Below are 18,671 nucleotides of genomic sequence, written 5' to 3' on the forward strand. Positions count from 1 at the left end.
AATGTTTTTTGAATGCTCCTTCGAAAAACAGACAAGTCTACCATGCAAAGCACATTTGGTTCAACTAGACTCTGGACCGATTTAGTGTCTAGAACAACTCAGTGAATAAGTGAAGTGATAAAAATGAAAGGAATTTGCTCTTTGCCCCTTTACTTGGGTTAATTGAAGGGACCTACAGAGGCCACCTTATTTTTTGCTCCTCTGGCCTCCATGTATAACTACAGTCAAGCCATTCTGTTGTGGAGTTGCCATATGCCGATCCATTGAATCGACCAATTTTCCTGGTCTTTCTACACTTTCATGTTCTTCCCACATTATCAGCTTATTCTGTATCTGTCACCATTCCTTCATCACCATTCTCATTCCTTTGTCCCTCTTTCCCTCCATGACCCTCACTCATGTAGCAAATATCCTATTTCTCCATCTGCTCTGCTGTACTTAAGCCACTGAACGTGGCTGAAGAAAAACATAACCTCAGGGACAGGTACTTCCTAAAATTTGTGACTACAAATTTCAGAGCGAGTTCTCATCCCTCGCAATCAATATTGTCATTTGTTTCATCAATGATCTCCCCCACCTACCTAGAAGATTTTTTTTTTTTTTAATGGATGCATCTGCTGCATATGGACGTTTCCAGGCTAGGGGTGGAATCAGAGAGCTGCAGCTGCCATAGGAACGCCAGATCTGAGCCACATCTGTGACCTACACTGCAGCTTGTGACAATACTGAAATGTACCCAGGGATGAACCCAAATCCTCATGGATACTAGTTGGGTTCTTAAATCTGCTGAGCCACAACAGGAACTCCAAGAGAAGATACTCTTTCGAAATTTTTCCTTTCTCTTCAAACTTCTGCTGCCTCCTTGCTTCCCCTCCTTGGTCTCAGCTCATGGCTTTGCCTTTTTAAAGTTATTTTTATTACAAAATATGGAACGGTTCATGAATTTGTGGGTCATCTTTACCTAGGTGCTATGATCATTTTCTCTGAATTGTTATAATTTTAGGATACATGCGGTCACATCAAGCACATGGCTTCACTTTTATTGCACTGAGAAAATAAAATGAATTGAAAGAAACACAAAATCTATCAATTTGCCTGATTCATCATCAATTTTTCCCTCTCTACCAGATCTTATGTATCAACTTACAAATATACTGTAATATCTGTGATCTGGGAGAAAACTCTCCCTGAGTCCATGATCCCTTCCAGCTACTGCACATATATTTGTTCCACTCTATAACAAAGCTCAATGCTTTCTCTACTTCCTCACCTCTGCTTCCTCCCCTCTGCATCTCCTCAAGCCCCTCCAAACTTGGTTCCTTATGACTTCATGGAAATAATTTTGTCAAGGTCTCCAAAATGGGACCTAATTAAACTTAAAAGTTTCTGCACAGCAAAGGAAACCCTAAACAAAACAAAAAGACAACCCACAGAATGGGAGAAAATCTTTGCAAAGAATCAACTGACAAGGGATTAATCTCCAAAATTTATAAACACCATCTGCAGCTCAATACCAAAAAAACAAACAACCCCATGAAAAAATGGGCAGAAGATCTAAACAGACAGTTCTCCAAAGAAGACATATGGATGGCCAAAAAACACATGAAAAGATGTTCAACATCACTCATCATTAGAGAAATGCAAATCAAACCATTGTGAGACACCACCTTACACCAGCCAGAATGGCCATCATCAAAAAGTCTACAGACAATAAGCGCTGGAGAGGGGGTGGAGAAACAGGAACCCTAGTACACCCTTGGTGGGATTGTACATTGGTGCAACCACTGTGGAAAACAGTATGGAGATGCCTCAGACAACTACAAATAGAACTACCATTTGATCCAGCAATCCCACTCCTGGGCATCCACCCAGAGAAAACCATGACTCGCAAAGACACATGTACTCCCATGTTCATTGAAGCACTATTTGCAATAGCCAAGACATGGAAACAACCTAAATGTCCATCGACAGAAGAGTGGATCAAGAAGACATGGCACATATACACAATGGGATATTACTCAGCCATTAAAAGGAACAAAATACCGGCATTTTTTGCAACATGGATGGACCTAGAAATTATCATGCTAAGTGAAATCAGCCAGACAATGAAACACCAACATCAAATGCTTTCAGTGACATGTGGAATCTGAAAAAGGACAGACTGAACTTCTTTGCAGAACAAATGCTGACTCACAGACTTTGAAAAACTTATGGTTTGGGGGTAGGGGGAAATCCTATAAAGCTGGATTGTGATGATCATTGTACAACTATAAATGTAATAAATTCATTGAGTAATAAAAAAAATGTGCTTAGTTTTCATTCTATTCATATCTCAGCAGAATTTAAGACAGACGGTCACTCCTTTCTTGAAACAATTTCACCGTTTGACTTCCTGATCACCAGGCACTTCCGATTTTCCTCTGTCCTCCCTGGCTTCTCCTTCTCTTTCCTGACTAGTCCTTCTTTTCTGACCATTAAATATTAGAGGGCTTCCAGTCCTTGGCCTTGGCCTTTTGCTCTTGTCTATGATAGTCACTCATCCAGCAATTTTATCCAAACTGTAACTCCATTACTCCACAGATAGCCCTGCACGGATTTCTCCCCACTTGATGGCACCATTGAGCTCCAGACTCTACTTGACTGTCTACTTATGTGTCTTAACAGGTACTTTGAACCAAACATTCAAACAGAAATGTTTCACTTTTCCTCCTATGCCCCAAACCTGCTTCTCCCTCAGTCATCCCAGTGTTATTAAGTGGCAACATTATCCACTCAAGCCCAAAAGTAGAAGTGATCTTTGGTTCCTCCCCTTATCACTGCCCCTCTTCTAAATAATCAGAAAGTCCAAAGCCTCTTAAAGGATATCCTAAATCTGTCCAATTTTCTCTATTATAACTTATTTTTTATTTTTTTTTTTAGGGCTGCACCCGTGGCATATGGAAGTTTCCAGGCTAGGGGTCCAATCAGAGCTGTAGCTGCCAGCCTACCCACAGTCACAGCAATGCCAGATCTAAGCCACATCTGTGATCTACACCACAGCTCATGGCAATGCCAGATCATTAACCTACTGAACGAGGCCAGGGATGGAACCCATGTCCTCATGGATACTAGTCAGGTTCATTACCACTGAGCCACAACAGGAACTCCCTGCTATTATAACTTTAGATAAAGCTGCTATTTTATCTGAACTATTGCAATGGCTTCCTAACTGGATTTCCTGCTTCTGCTCTGGTCTCCATTCAATCCTTTCTCCACACGACAAACAAAATGATCTTTAAAATGTAAATCATATTAATTTCACTCCTGTTTGGTGTCTTCACACTGCATTAATAATACAATCCAAACTCTTGGCCATAGTTTGCCATGTCCCATGTGGTTTGGACACTGTCTCACTGTTGACTGTATTTCAGCTGTACTATCCTCTCTCAGGTCTAAACACTAGCTATTTCCTCTGCCTAGAATGTGAGTCACCTAGAGCTATACATGGTTGCTCTTTCTTGTTGCTCAGATCTTCATTCAAATATCAGATAAAATGATGGAATGACACAGGGAAGAAAACTGTAATTCCAGAGTCAAAGTCTTTAGATTAATATTAGGGAATGACCAATGACCAGGAAATTGATAAAACCGGGAAAGCAATGAGTTACTATGAACTTCAAAGAAGATACACTTTATGCCTGAGGTGGAGAAATAACAGCTCAACAGTGAATTGGGAAATGAAAATCATACCAGCTCCACCTTTGAGCACTCTGATACTTTGGAATGTTGTAAGGAGAGCCCTCCTCTAAAGAGGACGGCTTGTGGGACAACCAGGTTTCTGATGAGGCAAGGAAGTGAAGGAAGTAGCCTGAGAAAAGGCTGAGGAGGTGAGGGACTTGATTCACCATTTGGAAGGCTTAGGAGTGGGGCAGCAAGAGTGAGAGAGAGGAAACACAAAGCAATAAGGACTCAAGAATACGTGAGAAGCCAGATGACCAGAAGCATTCATTTTGTGTGGTGGCCAAGATGATACAGCTCTGAGGTTGCTGCAAGCAAGTAATACTGAGGTTCCAGATGGAATTCTGGCGTCAAGTTCAGATATGGTTACAGTGGGTTTGCCTCATGATCCCTGGTGAAGCCCTACTGATGGCAGCAATCAAGCAGAGATAGCAAACTTGGGGCTTGGGTGAGGGTTTAGAATGACAGTTATTGGTTTGAAAACTAAAGAATTTATGAAGTAAGTGTTAATCTATATGGCTTCTTGGTGGCCAGCTAGCCACAATGTGATATCACCAGGGAGAATAAGATGTGACCTATGCTGGAGAGGAGATAAAGGAACAACCACAAAGATGAAGACTAGAGAATAAACATTTGGCATAAACAAGAAAAGCAGGGGTAACTGTGAGACTGTAAGCTGCTCAAAGAATTAATTTTAAAGCTCTTTGAATTTGACAATCTATGAAATTAGAGTTGTAAGGGAAAACTGAATGCATTTTATCTGAAGCTTAAGGAATAAATGGAGTTTTCTCTCATAAATTTAGGGTGGGGAGGAGGTTGTTACGATCTTTGTGCTCAAACACATGCTTAGTATATATATTCTATTTTGGCAACAACAAAGGAGTCTTAAAATTTCATGGTAGGAATTTTATTGTGTGGATACTGCATAGTTTATTGAACTTTCCTATCATATATTGAAAATTATCTATAGTATTCAGATATTAAAATTAATATTTTATCTACTTTTAGCACAATATCTTTTAGGTAGTTTGATGCTGTGATCTTTGGCACGTATACATTGTTATGTTTTTCATATTGAGCAGAGCTTAAGTTTCTAATCTAATCTAATCTAATTATAATAATAATTTCTTATTAATTTCTATTCATTCTTTCTTTCTTTCTTTTTTTTTTTTTTTTTTTGTCTTTTTGCCTTTTTCTAGGGCTGCTGCTGTGGCATATGGAGGTTCCCAGACTAGGGGTCTAATTGGACCCTGTAGCCACCCGCCCATGCCAGAGCCACAGCAATGCGGGATCCAAGCTGCGTCTGCAACCTACACCACAGCTCACGGCAATGCCAGATCATCAACCCACTGAGCAAGGGCAGGGATCGAACCTGCAACCTCATGGTTACTAGTCAGATTCGTTAACCACTTCGCCAAGACGGGAACTCCTATTCACACTTTCTTTGAATATGTTTGTTGAGCTATTGAAATTTTTTTCTGGGAGTTCCCGTCGTGGCGCAGTGGTTAACGAATCCGACTAGGAACCATGAGGTTGCGGGTTCGATCCCTGCCCTTGCTCAGTGGGTTAACGATCTGGCGTTGCCGTGAGCTGTGGTGTAGGTTGCAGACGCGGCTTGGATCCAGCATTGCTGTGGCTCTGGCGTAGGCCAGTGGCTACAGCTCCGATTCGACCCCTAGCCTGGGAACCTCCATATGCCGCGGGTGCGGCCCAAAGAAATAGCAAAAAGACAAAAAAAAAAAAAAAAAATTTTTTTTCTGTCATTTGCTTAAGTGAAGTACATATTTCCTCTTTTATAAACTTATTTTTTATTGAGGTATAATTAATATATAACATTACATTAGTTTCAGGTATACAACATATTGATTTGATATTTGTATACACTGTGAAATTATCATTACAAGTCTAATTACCATCCATCACCATACATAATTACACATTTTTTTCTTTTTTTCTTCTGATGAGAACTTTTAAGATTTACTCTCTCAGCAACTTCCAAACATGCAATACAGTATTAATAACTATAGTCACCATGTGTACATTATATCTTTTACATCTCTATCTATCCTCTATTAACAGGGGAATTTAGACAAATTACATTTTTCTCATCATTATATGAATTATGAGTTTCTTTAAACTTTTAAAAACTTTTTATATGAAAATTTTTAAGCATGCAGAAAAGAAAGAATGCCATAAAAATTTACATAACTACCACATAGATTGTCAATAATAATATTTTGCTATATTTGCTTCATCTATTTTTTATGACTTGCTTCAATTATTTGCAGATATGAAAATATCAGGACTCTTCACTTCTAAATATTTCAGTACACTCTATAAAAAAAGACATTTTTCTGCATAAACATCATATAAGTGTCACCTCTAATAAAGTCAATATTATGAAAAAAGGCAGAAGAGAGAACTAATCTAGATTAAATGAAATCTGCAGACATTATAACTCAACGTACTGGGTGGTCTCTGACTGAATACTGGCTTGAAAGACTTTGGGACAACTTGAGAACCCTGAATATAAACTGGATATTAAATGGTATTAGAGAATAACTATTGGTTTTGACAGATGTATTCTGTATTAATTCAATTTTTTGAAAGTAAAATTTTTATAGATTTGTTTTCACAAATTTTTTGTTTCATTGCAATTTGTCCCCCAGTCTTCTCATGTTTGATTGACAAAATGTATTTTCTTAATTTTTAGAGATAAGAGTTCAATTGTCATCTAATTTCCACTGTATTTTTTCTTTGACAGATCCTGTCAGAAATTAGGCATTTTTCAATTTCTGCTTTATTCTATTTTTGTACACTAAATATTTCTCACTGATTCTCAAATTGCTTTGGGAATTTATTATTTCTTTAGTAAATTCAAATTGTTGATTCTTTTTCTTGTTGTAAATTCTTTCTGGTTAGAGTGTTTAAAGGCTTTTAAAAGATATAGTTTATGCATATTATCCTACATTATTACCATTTTCTTAGGACCTATTTGTTAATTCCACGTTAAACAATCCTATTACTTGTATGATGGTATAGCCATGATGTCATTTAAATATGAATAGGGGACCATTGAGTTAGAAAGCATAAATATGTACAAAACCAGTTTTTTTGGGGGGGTCATTTTGCCTTTTCTAGGGCCACTCCCTCGGCATATGGAGGTTCCCAGGCTCGGGGTCTAATCGGAGTTGTAGCCGCTGGCCTACACCACAGCCACAGCAACACCAGATCTGAGCCACGTCTGCGACCTACAGTACAGCTCACGGCAACACCAGATCCTTAACCCACTGAGCAAGGCCAGGGATCGAACCCTCAACCTCATGGTTCCTAGTCGGATTCGTTAACCACTGAGCCACGATGGGAACTCCCAAAACCAGTATTTTTGAAATGATTCACATCCTAGAGAGAGACTTAAGAAGTTTTATGGCAAGTGTAACTGGTTAATGAATACATTCTAGTTTCCACTTATCTCATGAAGATAATTACATCTCTCATACTTTCTTGGTCCCCTGTACTCTTCTAATTCCCAGTTAATTTTGGCAGCCAACTGACTGTTATCTCTCATTATAATGAACATAGGTAAACACCAAGGAAGCAAATGGCATGGTGATAGAGTAAATATCTGAAAAAAATCTCCACACTTTTTAAATAATATCTTTTCTATGATGTTGGCTTTTTATTTTGCTTCATTTTCCTTTCAGTTTTGAGATGTAATTGACATACAGCACTGTATAACTTTAAGTACAGAATGTAGTGATTTGACCTACATATGTCATAAAATGATCACCACAATAAGTCTAGTGAACATCCATCATCTTATATAGATACAAAATAAAAGAAAAAAGTTTTCCTTGTGCTAAGAACCCTTATGATTAATTCTCTCTCTCTTTCTTTGTCTTTCTCTCTCTTTTTTTAGGGCTGCCCCTGTGGCATATAGAGGTTCCCAGGCTAGGGGTCCAATTGGAGCTGTAGCCGCCCGCCTACACCACAGCCACAGCAACACTGGATCCAAGCTGCGTCTGCGACCTACAGCACAGTTCATGGCAACGCCAGATCCTCAACCCACTGAGCGAGGCCAGGGATCGAACCTGTGTCCTCATGGATGCCAGTCAGGTTCATTAACCACTGAGCTACGCTGGGAACTCCATGATTAATTCTCTTAATAGCTTTTATGTGTAATACAGGGTAGTGTTCACTATATCAATCATGTTGTACATTTTACGTCCCTAGTACTTATATAATCCTAAAACTGGAAGTTTTTTTGGTAATTTTCCCCCCTTTTTTGGCCACACGCACAGCATATGGAAATCCTTAACCTGCTGGCTGGGCCAGGGATTGAACTGATAAAGCCACAGAGACAAGCTGGATCATTAACCTACTGTGCCACCATGGGAATTCCTGTAATGTATTTTTAAAAGCACACTGGAGATCCTAAGGACAAGACAGATATAAAAATAAAAGACTCCTGAAAATCTAGCAGGTAAAGAAAATTAACAAAATAAAATGATACTTTCAAGTTTCTCTGAACTTGTAGGCAATTTGGAGAGTCGGAATCACTTGAGATCAATTTTTTTGACAGATATTTAAATGTCAATGTGAATCGGTGAAATAATAAGCATAGTAATCTTAAAGCTTTTAACCATCTTACTTGTGAATCATCTTATTTAAAATATTTTCTAGAATGGATTTTAATACTATTCCCTAAAAACTGCATTATTGTTTGAAGATCACAAAATATTTATAAAATTAGTATGTCAATCTACATTTCTGGCTTTAATTATTTAGTATATATCAGGATATTTAAGAAATCGCTAACTGCCTCACAGAGTATGGTGAGATGCAACTATAATTTATATAATTGGTATTAAGACTACTGTTCTGGCCCAGGATTCTATATACAAGATTCTCAAGTGCTTAGATGCCCATCTATATACAGCACAGTTAATGAGTAAGAGTTCTAAGACTCTTTCAGTCAAGGTAGTGAAAGGTGCAAAAAGACAGCTGAAGAAGTTGGATCTAAGCTACTGGAGGAGGTTTCCTGACATTGCTCATGTTGCTTCCACTATCTAAATGTCATTCTTTCCCTTATGTACTGTTCTTATCTTTTAAGATTCAGCTGGTGTCAGTTCTACCAAAACTCCCCTGAGCCTATAGCACATGTATCTTTCTTAACCTAGGACACTTAACTGCACTTATTTTTTTCACACTCATCTTTGCCTCTCCAAAATCTAGGACTGTTTCTGACTCATAAATGTTTGTGGAATGAAAGTGTGAGTAAATAACACCACAATCCAACTAAACTGGGCCTGGAAATGCATAAGAGCAAGCACATACCTCATGGATTGCACAGTAAGTGCTCACAGGGCAAAAAATAGAAATGGGTGTTCTAGTTGCTTTTGTGTCCTTCAAGGTAACTCCAAGGAGGATGATAATTCCTATGAATTGAACTAGTTCACAAAGAAACTTCATTGCCTTAAACATTAGGACCTGTGTATACTTTAAACATTTGTAGACGAACTAGATGTGGAATCAAAGAGATGGGGAGATGCTTATTAAACATCTAGAGAGAGAAAGGCATTTGAATATATGGATCTCAGAATTCAGTTCTGGTATGAAGACAACAATTTAGGAGTCTTTAAAATATATACAGATAATTTAACCATGGGGCCAGATGAGCTTACTCAAGGAGGGCGTAAAAATGACAGTAAGAGGAGCTGAAGCCTAGGTTCTGACCTACCTCGACATTTAGAAAGAAGAGAAGCAGCTAGCAGAGGTGACAGAGGAGTGGCTTGTGAAGAGACAACCAGAAAAAAATATATTACAAACATATAGACAATGATAGAATGAAGCGTGCAAGGTATGAGAGAGAATCAGATGAAATAAAGATATCCTAGCACTAAGAGGAGGGTATTTAAAAGAGGGTTTGGTCAGTGATATTAAATTTGAAGTAAGTACAGGCAATGTAGTCATAGATTCTACATGTTACTTTTTTTTTTTTTTTCGTCTTTTGTATTTTTAGGGCCACACCCACAGCATATGGAAGTTCCCAGGCTAGGGGTTCAACTGGAGCTGTAGCCACCAGCCACAGCCCCAGCCACAGCAACGTGGGATCTGAGCCACGTCTGCAACCTACACCACAGCTTAATGGCAATGCCATATCCTTAAGCCACTGAGCCACAATGGGAACTTCTTTTTTTTTTTAATTAATTAATTATTTTTACATTACTAAACTTTTAACAGGTTAAACTATAAATAGATTAAAGTGAGTATCTTATATTTAATGCAAATATTTATTTTTATCACTCATTCATTTCATCATAGGGTGCAATGATTATAAAAAAAGTAAAAATTAAGAATTTCAGAATTTCAGGAATGAAATTATAGTCCACATGAATAGCTTTATACAAGATAAAAAGTCAGGGAGGAAAATGCCTATTGGGGTCCTTACTCCTTGTGCCCTGTATTAGTTATTTTTATATGTTGTCCTTCAATCTCATTAACAACTACATAAGTTAGGCTAATGGGTTTTATTTTATATGCTGACTTCAATGGACTGAATCAATAATTCATCCTTAAAGTTTTATATTGATAAAAAGTCTGAGGTTATATTTGGACTCAGCTAGAAAGAAGTGTTGGCTATGGCCAAAAGACGGGGAGCAATGCCAGATGTATCTTTAACTTAGGTTTATTTATCTTCATTTTATAATTAGGACATTAAAGCTCAGAAATAATTTTCCAAAGATCATATTGCTAATAAGTGGTAAAGCCAAGATTTGAAACCAGAGGTAAAGCCAAGATTTGAAAGCCTGTGCACTTTTCACATTTCAGCTTTTTAATTAGACCAGTATGGGTAGGACACCTTTGCTAGTGAACTTAGAGAAATTAACTTCTAAACATCTTTAAAAAATTTTTAAATAAATTTGATAGGAAATTTCTTTGTAAGATGAGGCCAAAAGAAGAGAAGGAATTAAAAAATAAAATTCATTGTTCCTGCTGTGGCTCAGTGGTAATGAACCTGACTTGTGACCATGAGGATATGGGTTCAGTCCCAAGCCTCGCTCAGGGGGTTAAGGATCCTGCATTGCCATGAGGCATGGTGTAGGTTGCAGATGCGGCTTGGATCCTGTGTTGCTGTGGCTGTGGTGTAGGCCAGCGGCTGAAGCTCTGATTCTACCCCTAGCCTGGGAACTTCCATATACCATACAAGTGGCCCTAAAAAAGAAAAAAAATAATTCATATAGAAGAGAGAAAATTGTAACACTGATATCCAAATCTCACACTTTAATTTATTCTTTATCTTTTTAAACACGCCAAAATTAATGAGGCCTAGAAATATTATTTATATGAGATTATTATGTAGATATTTAATGTAGATTATATCTATTGAAAAGGAAGGACATTCAAAATACATTGTTAGGTGAAAAAAAAAAGATATTATAAAACAGTGTATATATTATGTTCCTATATTTAAAAAGTGTATGTATGTATACACACACACATAAATATTTTTTTTTGCATAGGGCAATACATAGAAGAATATACTCTAATAAAATAACAATGTTCATATTTGATAGTAACATTTAGAGTATTCATATTTTTGTTTATTTTCTAACTTTTCCCCATGTTCAGGTAGTTTTGAAATAACTTTAAAACAAAGAAAAATATTTTAAAACAGGAATGTTATTGATGGCTAATAGTAGCAAGGAGAGAGGCGAAGAAATTTTGTTTTTCACATAAATAAAATATAAATCATTTTAAATTTATCAAATAATCCATAAACAATGAAATCTTAAACACTGTGAACAAAACACTAACTTACAGCATCTGTGGTTGTCCCCAGGCCATCATAATACATGACTCCTAGCTGGTAAGTTGCCTGATGATCCTTTTCCTTGATTTCTTCAAACTGTTCTAATGCTTCTTCATACCATCCCTATAAGCGCCCAGAAAATATTGAATTATTTTCATTTTTATCTTAAAGTAATCCCAGATACTTAATTCCCACCTGAATCTAACTAGCAGCATCAAATAAAACAACAAAAGACAGCAAGAAATTTATGGAATTTGCAAGTAAGTCACTGACACCTAGCAACACACTATAAGATCAATAAAATAAACCTAAATAATGCAACTGAGGGAAGTGACCAGGAGGAACCTGGGTGAGACTCTGGCTTTCACTCTTATTCTTGGCTACTAGCAAACCTCTCTCTAAATGATACCCTGGCCCTCTGCTCATTCCAGCCTGCCGTTTCACCCACCACTTCTGCAGTCTGAGAAACTCCAGAGCTGGGGCCAAAGTCTTGGAGAAAATAAAACATCAGGATATCCACTATTATGAATTACATATCTACTGTTAAGTGGCTCAGATCTTCCAGTTTTGCCATTTTCCAGCTGGGGAGACGACAAGGGAGAACAAATGTGTGATTCTTCCAAATTATCTTTCTTCCACACGTCCTTAAAAACCTATGTGTTACGTGTCATTCATTTAAGGCTCCTCAGTGTTATAGGATATAGTAACAAATATACTAAAGTGTAAGCTATACTGCTGAAGTTGGAGTGACAGTTTTCACAGGTCCTCTAGATCTACTTTGCAAACCTCAGCATCACGTGGATAAAGATGGCAATTCCCTCCTTACTCCACAGAGGAACAGATAAACCTACCTTTGAGTACTAGATAAGAACTAGGATTTTAAATTGTTATGTAAGCATAGTTTTGGAAGTCCTAGCCACACCAATTAGACAAACAAAAGAAATAAAAGGCATCCATATAGGAAGAGAAGAGATCAAACTGTCACTGTATGCAGATGACATGATACTATACATAGAAAACCCTAAGGACTCAACCCCAAAACTACTTGAACTGATTAATAAATTCAGCAAAGTAGCAGGATATAAGATTAACATTCAGAAGTCAGTTGCATTTCTGTATACCAGCAATGAAACATTAGAAAAGGAATACAGTTCCCGTCGTGGCGCAGTGGTTAACGAATCCGACTAGGAACCATGAGGTTGCGGGTTCGGTCCCTGCGCTTGCTCTGTGGGTTGACGATCCGGCGTTGCCGTGAGCTGTGGTGTAGGTTGCAGATGCGGCTCGGATCCTGCGTTGCTGTGGCTCTGGCGTAGGCCAGTGGCTACAGCTCCGATTGGACCCCTAGCCTGGGAACCTCCATGTGCCGCGGGAGCGGCCCAAAGAAATAGCAAAAAAAAAAAAAAAAAAAAAAAAAGAAAAGGAATACAAAAATACGATACCTTTTAAAATTGCACCTCACAAAATCAAATACCTCGGAATACAACTGACCAAGGAGGTAAAGGACCTATATGCCAAGAACTATAAAACTTTAATCAAAGAAATCAAAGAAGATGTAAAGAAATGGAAAGATATTCCATGTTCCTGGATTGGGAAAATCAATATTGTAAAAATGGCCATCCTACCCAAAGCAATCTACAGATTCAATGCAATCCCTATCAAATTACCCATGACATTTTTCACAGAACTAGAGCAAACAATCCAAACATTTATATGGAACCACAAAAGACCCAGAATCGCCAAAGCAATCCTGAGAAACAAAAACCAAGCAGGAGGCATAACTCTCCCAGACTTCAAGAAATACTACAAAGCCACAGTCATCAAAACAGTGTGGTACTGGTATCAAAACAGACAGACAGACTAATGGAACAGAATAGAGAATCCAGAAATAAACCCTGACACCTATGGTCAATTAATCTTTGACAAGGGAGGCAAGAACATAAAATGGGAAAAAGAAAGTCTATTCAGCAAGCATTGCTGGGAAACCTGGACAGCTGCATGCAAAGCAATGAAACTAGAACATACCCTCACACCATGCACAAAAGTAAACTCAAAATGGCTGAAAGACTTAAATATACGACAGGACACCATCAAACTCCTAGAAGAAAACATAGGCAAAACACTCTCTGACATCAACATCATGAATATTTTCTCAGGTCAGTCTCCCAAAGCAATCGAAATTAGAGCAAAAATAAACCCATGGGACCTCATCAAACTGAAAAGCTTTTGCACAGCAAAGGAAACCCAAAAGAAAACAAAAAGACAACTTACAGAATGGGAGAAAACAGTTTCAAATGATGCAACTGACAAGGGCTTAATCTCTAGAATATATAAACAACTTTTACAACCCAACAGCAAAAAAACTAACCAATCAATGGAAAAATGGGCAAAAGACCAGAACAGACATTTCTCCAAAGAAGATATACAGATGGCCAACAAACACATGAAAAAATGCTCAACATCGCTGATTATAAGAGAAATACAAATCAAAACTACCATGAGATATCACCTCACAACAGTCAGAATGGCCATCATTAATAAATCCACAAATAACAAGTGCTGGAGGGGCTGTGGAGAAAAAGGAACCCTCCTGCACTGTTGGTGGGAATGTAAACTGGTACAGCCACTATGGAGAACAGTTTGGAGATACCTTAGAAATATAGCCATAGAACTTCCATATGACCCCGCAATCCCACTCTTGGGCATCTATCCGGACAAAACTCTCCTTAAAAGAGACACATGCACCCGCATGTTCATTGCAGCACTATTCACAATAGCCAGGACATGGAAACAACCCAAATGTCCATCAACAGAGGATTGGATTCGGAAGAGGTGGTATATATACACAATGGAATACTACTCAGCCATAAAAAAGAATGACATAATGCCATTTGCAGCAACATGGATGGAACTAGAGAATCTCATCCTGAGTGAAATGAGCCAGAAAGACAAAGACAAATACCATATGATATCACTTATAACTGGAATCTAATATCCAGCACAAATGAACATCTCCTCAGAAAAGAAAATCATGGACTTGGAGAAGAGACTTGTGGTTGCCTGATGGGAGGGGGAGGGAGTGGGAGGGATCGGGAGCTTGGGCTTATCAGACACAACTTAAAATAGATTTACAAGGAGATCCTGCTGAATAGCATTGAGAACTTTGTCTAGATACTCATGGTGCAACAGAACAAAGGGTGGGGGAAAAATGTAATTGTGATGTATACATGTAAGGATAACCTGACCCCCTTGCTGTACAGTGGGAAAATAAAAAAAATATTAAAAAAAATTGTTATGTAAGCAATGATATCCTGCTGTATAGCACAGGGGACTACATCTAGTCACTTGTGATGGAACATGATGGAGGATAATGTGAGGAAAATAATGTATGTATATATGTATGACTGGGTCACTTTGCTGTACAGCAGAAATTGACAGAATATTGTAAATCAACTATAATAGAAAAAATAAAAAACAAAAAATAAATATGAAAATAATTTGTAAATGACGTTAAATATTTTGGGCAAAATATAAAACTTAGATTTTTAATTTATCATATGAAAATGGATTTCACACCAAAATGACTCCTATAAATGACATTCATTAGAATGAGTTTCATGGAGAAAGGTCTGGTGTCTCCTTAAGCTGGGACCAATGGATCATACTTAAAGCCACAACCATAATCTGAAACTTGACAAAATTTCCCTAGTTTAACAATGTAAGGAATGCTACAGGGAATTTTGCTATGAGGATCTAACAGCAGCTTTATATATGAAATGAAAACAAAACAAAACAAGGTACCTCTTCAAAATATAGTTGACCTCGTAGGAAATACGCCAGAGTATCCCCTCTCCTTATTCTTTCCTTCAAGAGCTGCAATGCCTTATCCACCAAATTAGCATGGTTGTAATGATCTGATTTTTAAAAAGCAAAGGATTCCATCTTTAGCCATGCAATAGAAAATTCTCTCTTGAAGTAATACATTATTAGAATTCCTCTGACACTGTTTATACTAGTTTCCTTCCTAGTTCTCATTCCTAAAACTGGCCTCCTTAGTTCAAGGGAAAAACACTACCTTAAAAAAAAAAAAAAAAGCACTATCACAGTCACAGTACCTGATATTGTGCCTTTTATAATCAGGAAATATCATGGGGGTTGGTTATCAAACTAACCCTCTTTACTACTAGGCAGGAGGTCTAGCAATGCACTGTATGTGCAATTCTTTAGGAAAAACTGTCTTGTGGGTGCGTGAAATTCTTAATTTGAGCCTTAACTAGAAATATTCTAACTAATGAGCTAACCAGCCCCAATTTCATTTTTTTAAAGTCCGTGGGAAAACAAATGATAGGTTCAAATGTCAGTTTCAAATAAAGTATGGCATTGTTCTAATAGAAATGACATCTGGCTTGTCTTTTTTCAGAAGGGTGTCCTAAAGTCCATGATTAGGACCTCATTATGAAACCTCTTCACTGATGATTTGCTACCAGATAAGTTCGGTAGCAATTTCAGAGTCTTACAGAAAAAGCTAAAAAGGACTGTAAAGTTAACCACTTCCTTGCCAGCAATATTTCTTCTCTCTTTTGCTCTGGTGTACGTATTAGAAAATATCATCAGGATTTGTACCAGTCTTCTCCTTTCTCCACTGGAAGAGTTTTGGGTTCTTAGCAGCATAGGGGGACAGAGAGAGATAAAAGGGGTTCTTGGGCAACTTTTCACTGGTCAACTTCATCCTGTTTCCACAGTGGGTATTCTATAAACAAGAAAAAAAAAAAGTAAGATGTAGAAATATCTTTCTTCAGAAAAATGCAAAAAGAGACTGAACTCCCACTTGGCAGTCATTATATAAAGCACCCTCCCCTTATCACCTAGGGCTAGAGCACCAAACCACCAGCTCTGGGATGTGAACATTCTTTCTTAGGCAACCGGGACGTACCATAGCTATGAGAAGCACAGCCTGTCTCCATGTCTGTTTCCACAGCGTGGGACTAATGATGAGAGTTGTCTGCAAGCCCTCTCTGGCTATGAGATCACACACTCCAGGGAGGCATGTCACCCACCACAGCTGCTGCCGCTAGTGGAAATTGGTGACACTGCCCATAGATACAGCTCTTGTGCACTGCACCTTCCTGTTGCCTTATTCCTGAAGCTCATTGCACTAATGAAAGCATTTCATTTCCAATGAAAGCATAAGCATCTGTCTGTTTTACCTGGGAATACACTTTATTTTAGCTGTGCTGTTTGGTTTTATCTTCCCGTCTGTATTGGATTGCCATGTTATAAGGTGGATCACAGTTGAAAGGAAAATCAGAGTCTTCATATAAAATGTAGAGGCCGCCACATTTAGGATGAAGGAGTCCAGGTTGGCCTAGGCCGAGGGGAGTGAGGCAGCAAACTCAGTTGTTGCTATGCTTTTTGTTTACTCCTTGGAACTCTACTGTTACAGCAGCCCTTCACCAATCAGGAATGAGCTTCCCATAAAGGTTCCTGATTGGTGCTGAAGAGAAGAATTCAATAGACCTTTAGTGTGATTGGAAAGCAATAGTTATACAATTGTATGATGCTATTTTGGATAATACATTGCTTCATTGATGAGAATGAAGTGCAGACAAAGGGGATAATTCAATATACTAGAGAAAAAAGTCTCTAAAGTCTATGTGATTTTGGAAACTGATTTTTAAAAAGCAGATTTTTTGAATTCCTGTTGTGGCTCAGCAGAAATGAATCCAGCTAGGAACCATGAGGTTGAGGGTTCCATCCCTGGCCCCGCTCACTGGGTTAAGGATCTGGTGTTGCTGTGAGCTGTGGTGTAGATCGCAGATGCGGCTCATATCTGGCATTGCTGTGGCTTTGGTGTAGGCTGGCAGCAACAGCTCCGATTGCGATTAGACCCCTAGCCTGGGAATCTCCATATGCCATGGGTGAGGCCCTCAAAAGACCAAAAAAAAAAAAAAGCCAACTTTTAAAGAGTCAACTTCCTCATCTGTAGTTTGTCCTATAAGTAGTATGAACCAGTGGACTTCAAAATGTCTGTTCCTAGACATGCAAAATTCTTTGCTTATATGATTCCAAAAATCAATGGTTGCACTAGTAAATATAAAAGTTTCCAAAGAACTTTAGGGTGAAGCAATATTAAATAAAGTATTTAGAAGAAAGAGTCCAAATTGATTGATGTTTATAGCACTATCGCTCTACTCAGAAACTGGTTATAGCAGTTTTAATTTCATTGAAGATACTAACCCCATGTGCTACTGTATCCAAAAAGGCTAAGAAAAGTTGGCACATTTAGGAAGTTCACCAGAAATGAAACAAATCAGAAAACAAAACTTTACCTAATTTAAACTCATGTTGGGAGTACCCACTGTGGCTCAATGGTAATGAATCCGACTAGTATCCTTGAAGATGCGGGTTCAATCCCTGGCCTCATTCAGTGGTTTAAGGATCTGGTGTTGCCACGAGCTGTGGCATAGGTCACAGATGTGGCTCAGATCCCATGTTGATGTGGCTATGGCATAGGCCAGCTGCAGCTCCCATTTGACCTGGGAACTTCCATATGCCATGGTGGGTACAGCCTTAAAAAAAAAAAAAAGGGCAAAAATAAATAAATATATAAATAAACTCATGTTGCCAACTGTGGTTATATACTGCACATGTATTTTGTTGCTGTAGCTTAAAAGATTTGAAGAGCATCTATAAAATATAAGCAAAAATTTATTGAGCTCTTACTATATGCCAGAATTTGTTCTTCTAAGTTCTTTTCAGATGGTAACTCCTATGAAACCTTATGAAATACCAGCTATTATTAGGCCCACTGAATGTATGAAGAATCTGAGGCAACAGTGAAGAAGTTTAGTAACTTGCCTCAGGTCACAGGGCTGGGAAGTGGGACAGCTGGGACGCCATAGCACCTGTGCACTTCACCAATATTCCATGCTGTTCTCCAAAGTGCAGAACCAACATGATTGTTCAAAATGGCAGGACTCTTATAAGAGAATAAGCCAAAATGTAGCACTTTTTTAATTTCAGAAAATGAGAACTAAGACATGATTTTAAAAAGCAAAAGGTATATATTTCTGTAGCCATCAAGACTCCTGGTAACCTCCTTTCTATACTCTGCATCTATAAGTTTGACTATTTTAGATACTTC

General features: G+C 38.0%; 1 protein-coding gene and 1 non-coding gene across 29 annotated transcripts in view; both read right to left on the reverse strand.

Annotated features, from left to right (window-relative positions):
• LRP2BP (LRP2 binding protein) overlaps positions 1-18,671 on the reverse strand; it is a 62,623-nt gene that overhangs the window by 30,433 nt on the left and 13,519 nt on the right. For 16 of the 28 annotated variants that reach the window (XR_014828732.1, XR_014828731.1, XM_084998036.1 and 13 more), the window contains 3 exon segments: positions 16,151-16,277; positions 15,329-15,441; positions 11,540-11,653 (listed from right to left, as the gene is read on the reverse strand). Coding sequence is in view for 20 of the 28 variants with exons in the window: in XM_084998020.1 (XP_084854146.1) it covers positions 11,540-11,653; positions 15,329-15,441; positions 16,151-16,277 (354 nt within the window). In the remaining 8 variants the exon portion in view is untranslated. 28 annotated transcript variants of the gene reach the window in all.
• On the reverse strand, positions 921-1,029 carry LOC146395869 (U6 spliceosomal RNA). The gene has a single exon (XR_014830678.1). It is a non-coding gene; the product is annotated as a U6 spliceosomal RNA (small nuclear RNA).

The sequence above is a fragment of the Sus scrofa genome, chromosome 15, assembly GCF_054392235.1.
Source record: "Sus scrofa isolate SSC_HxYL_T2T_F1_AM1 chromosome 15, Sscrofa_HxYL_maternal_Yorkshire_Landrace_v2.0, whole genome shotgun sequence".
NCBI classification, from domain to species: domain Eukaryota; kingdom Metazoa; phylum Chordata; class Mammalia; order Artiodactyla; family Suidae; genus Sus; species Sus scrofa.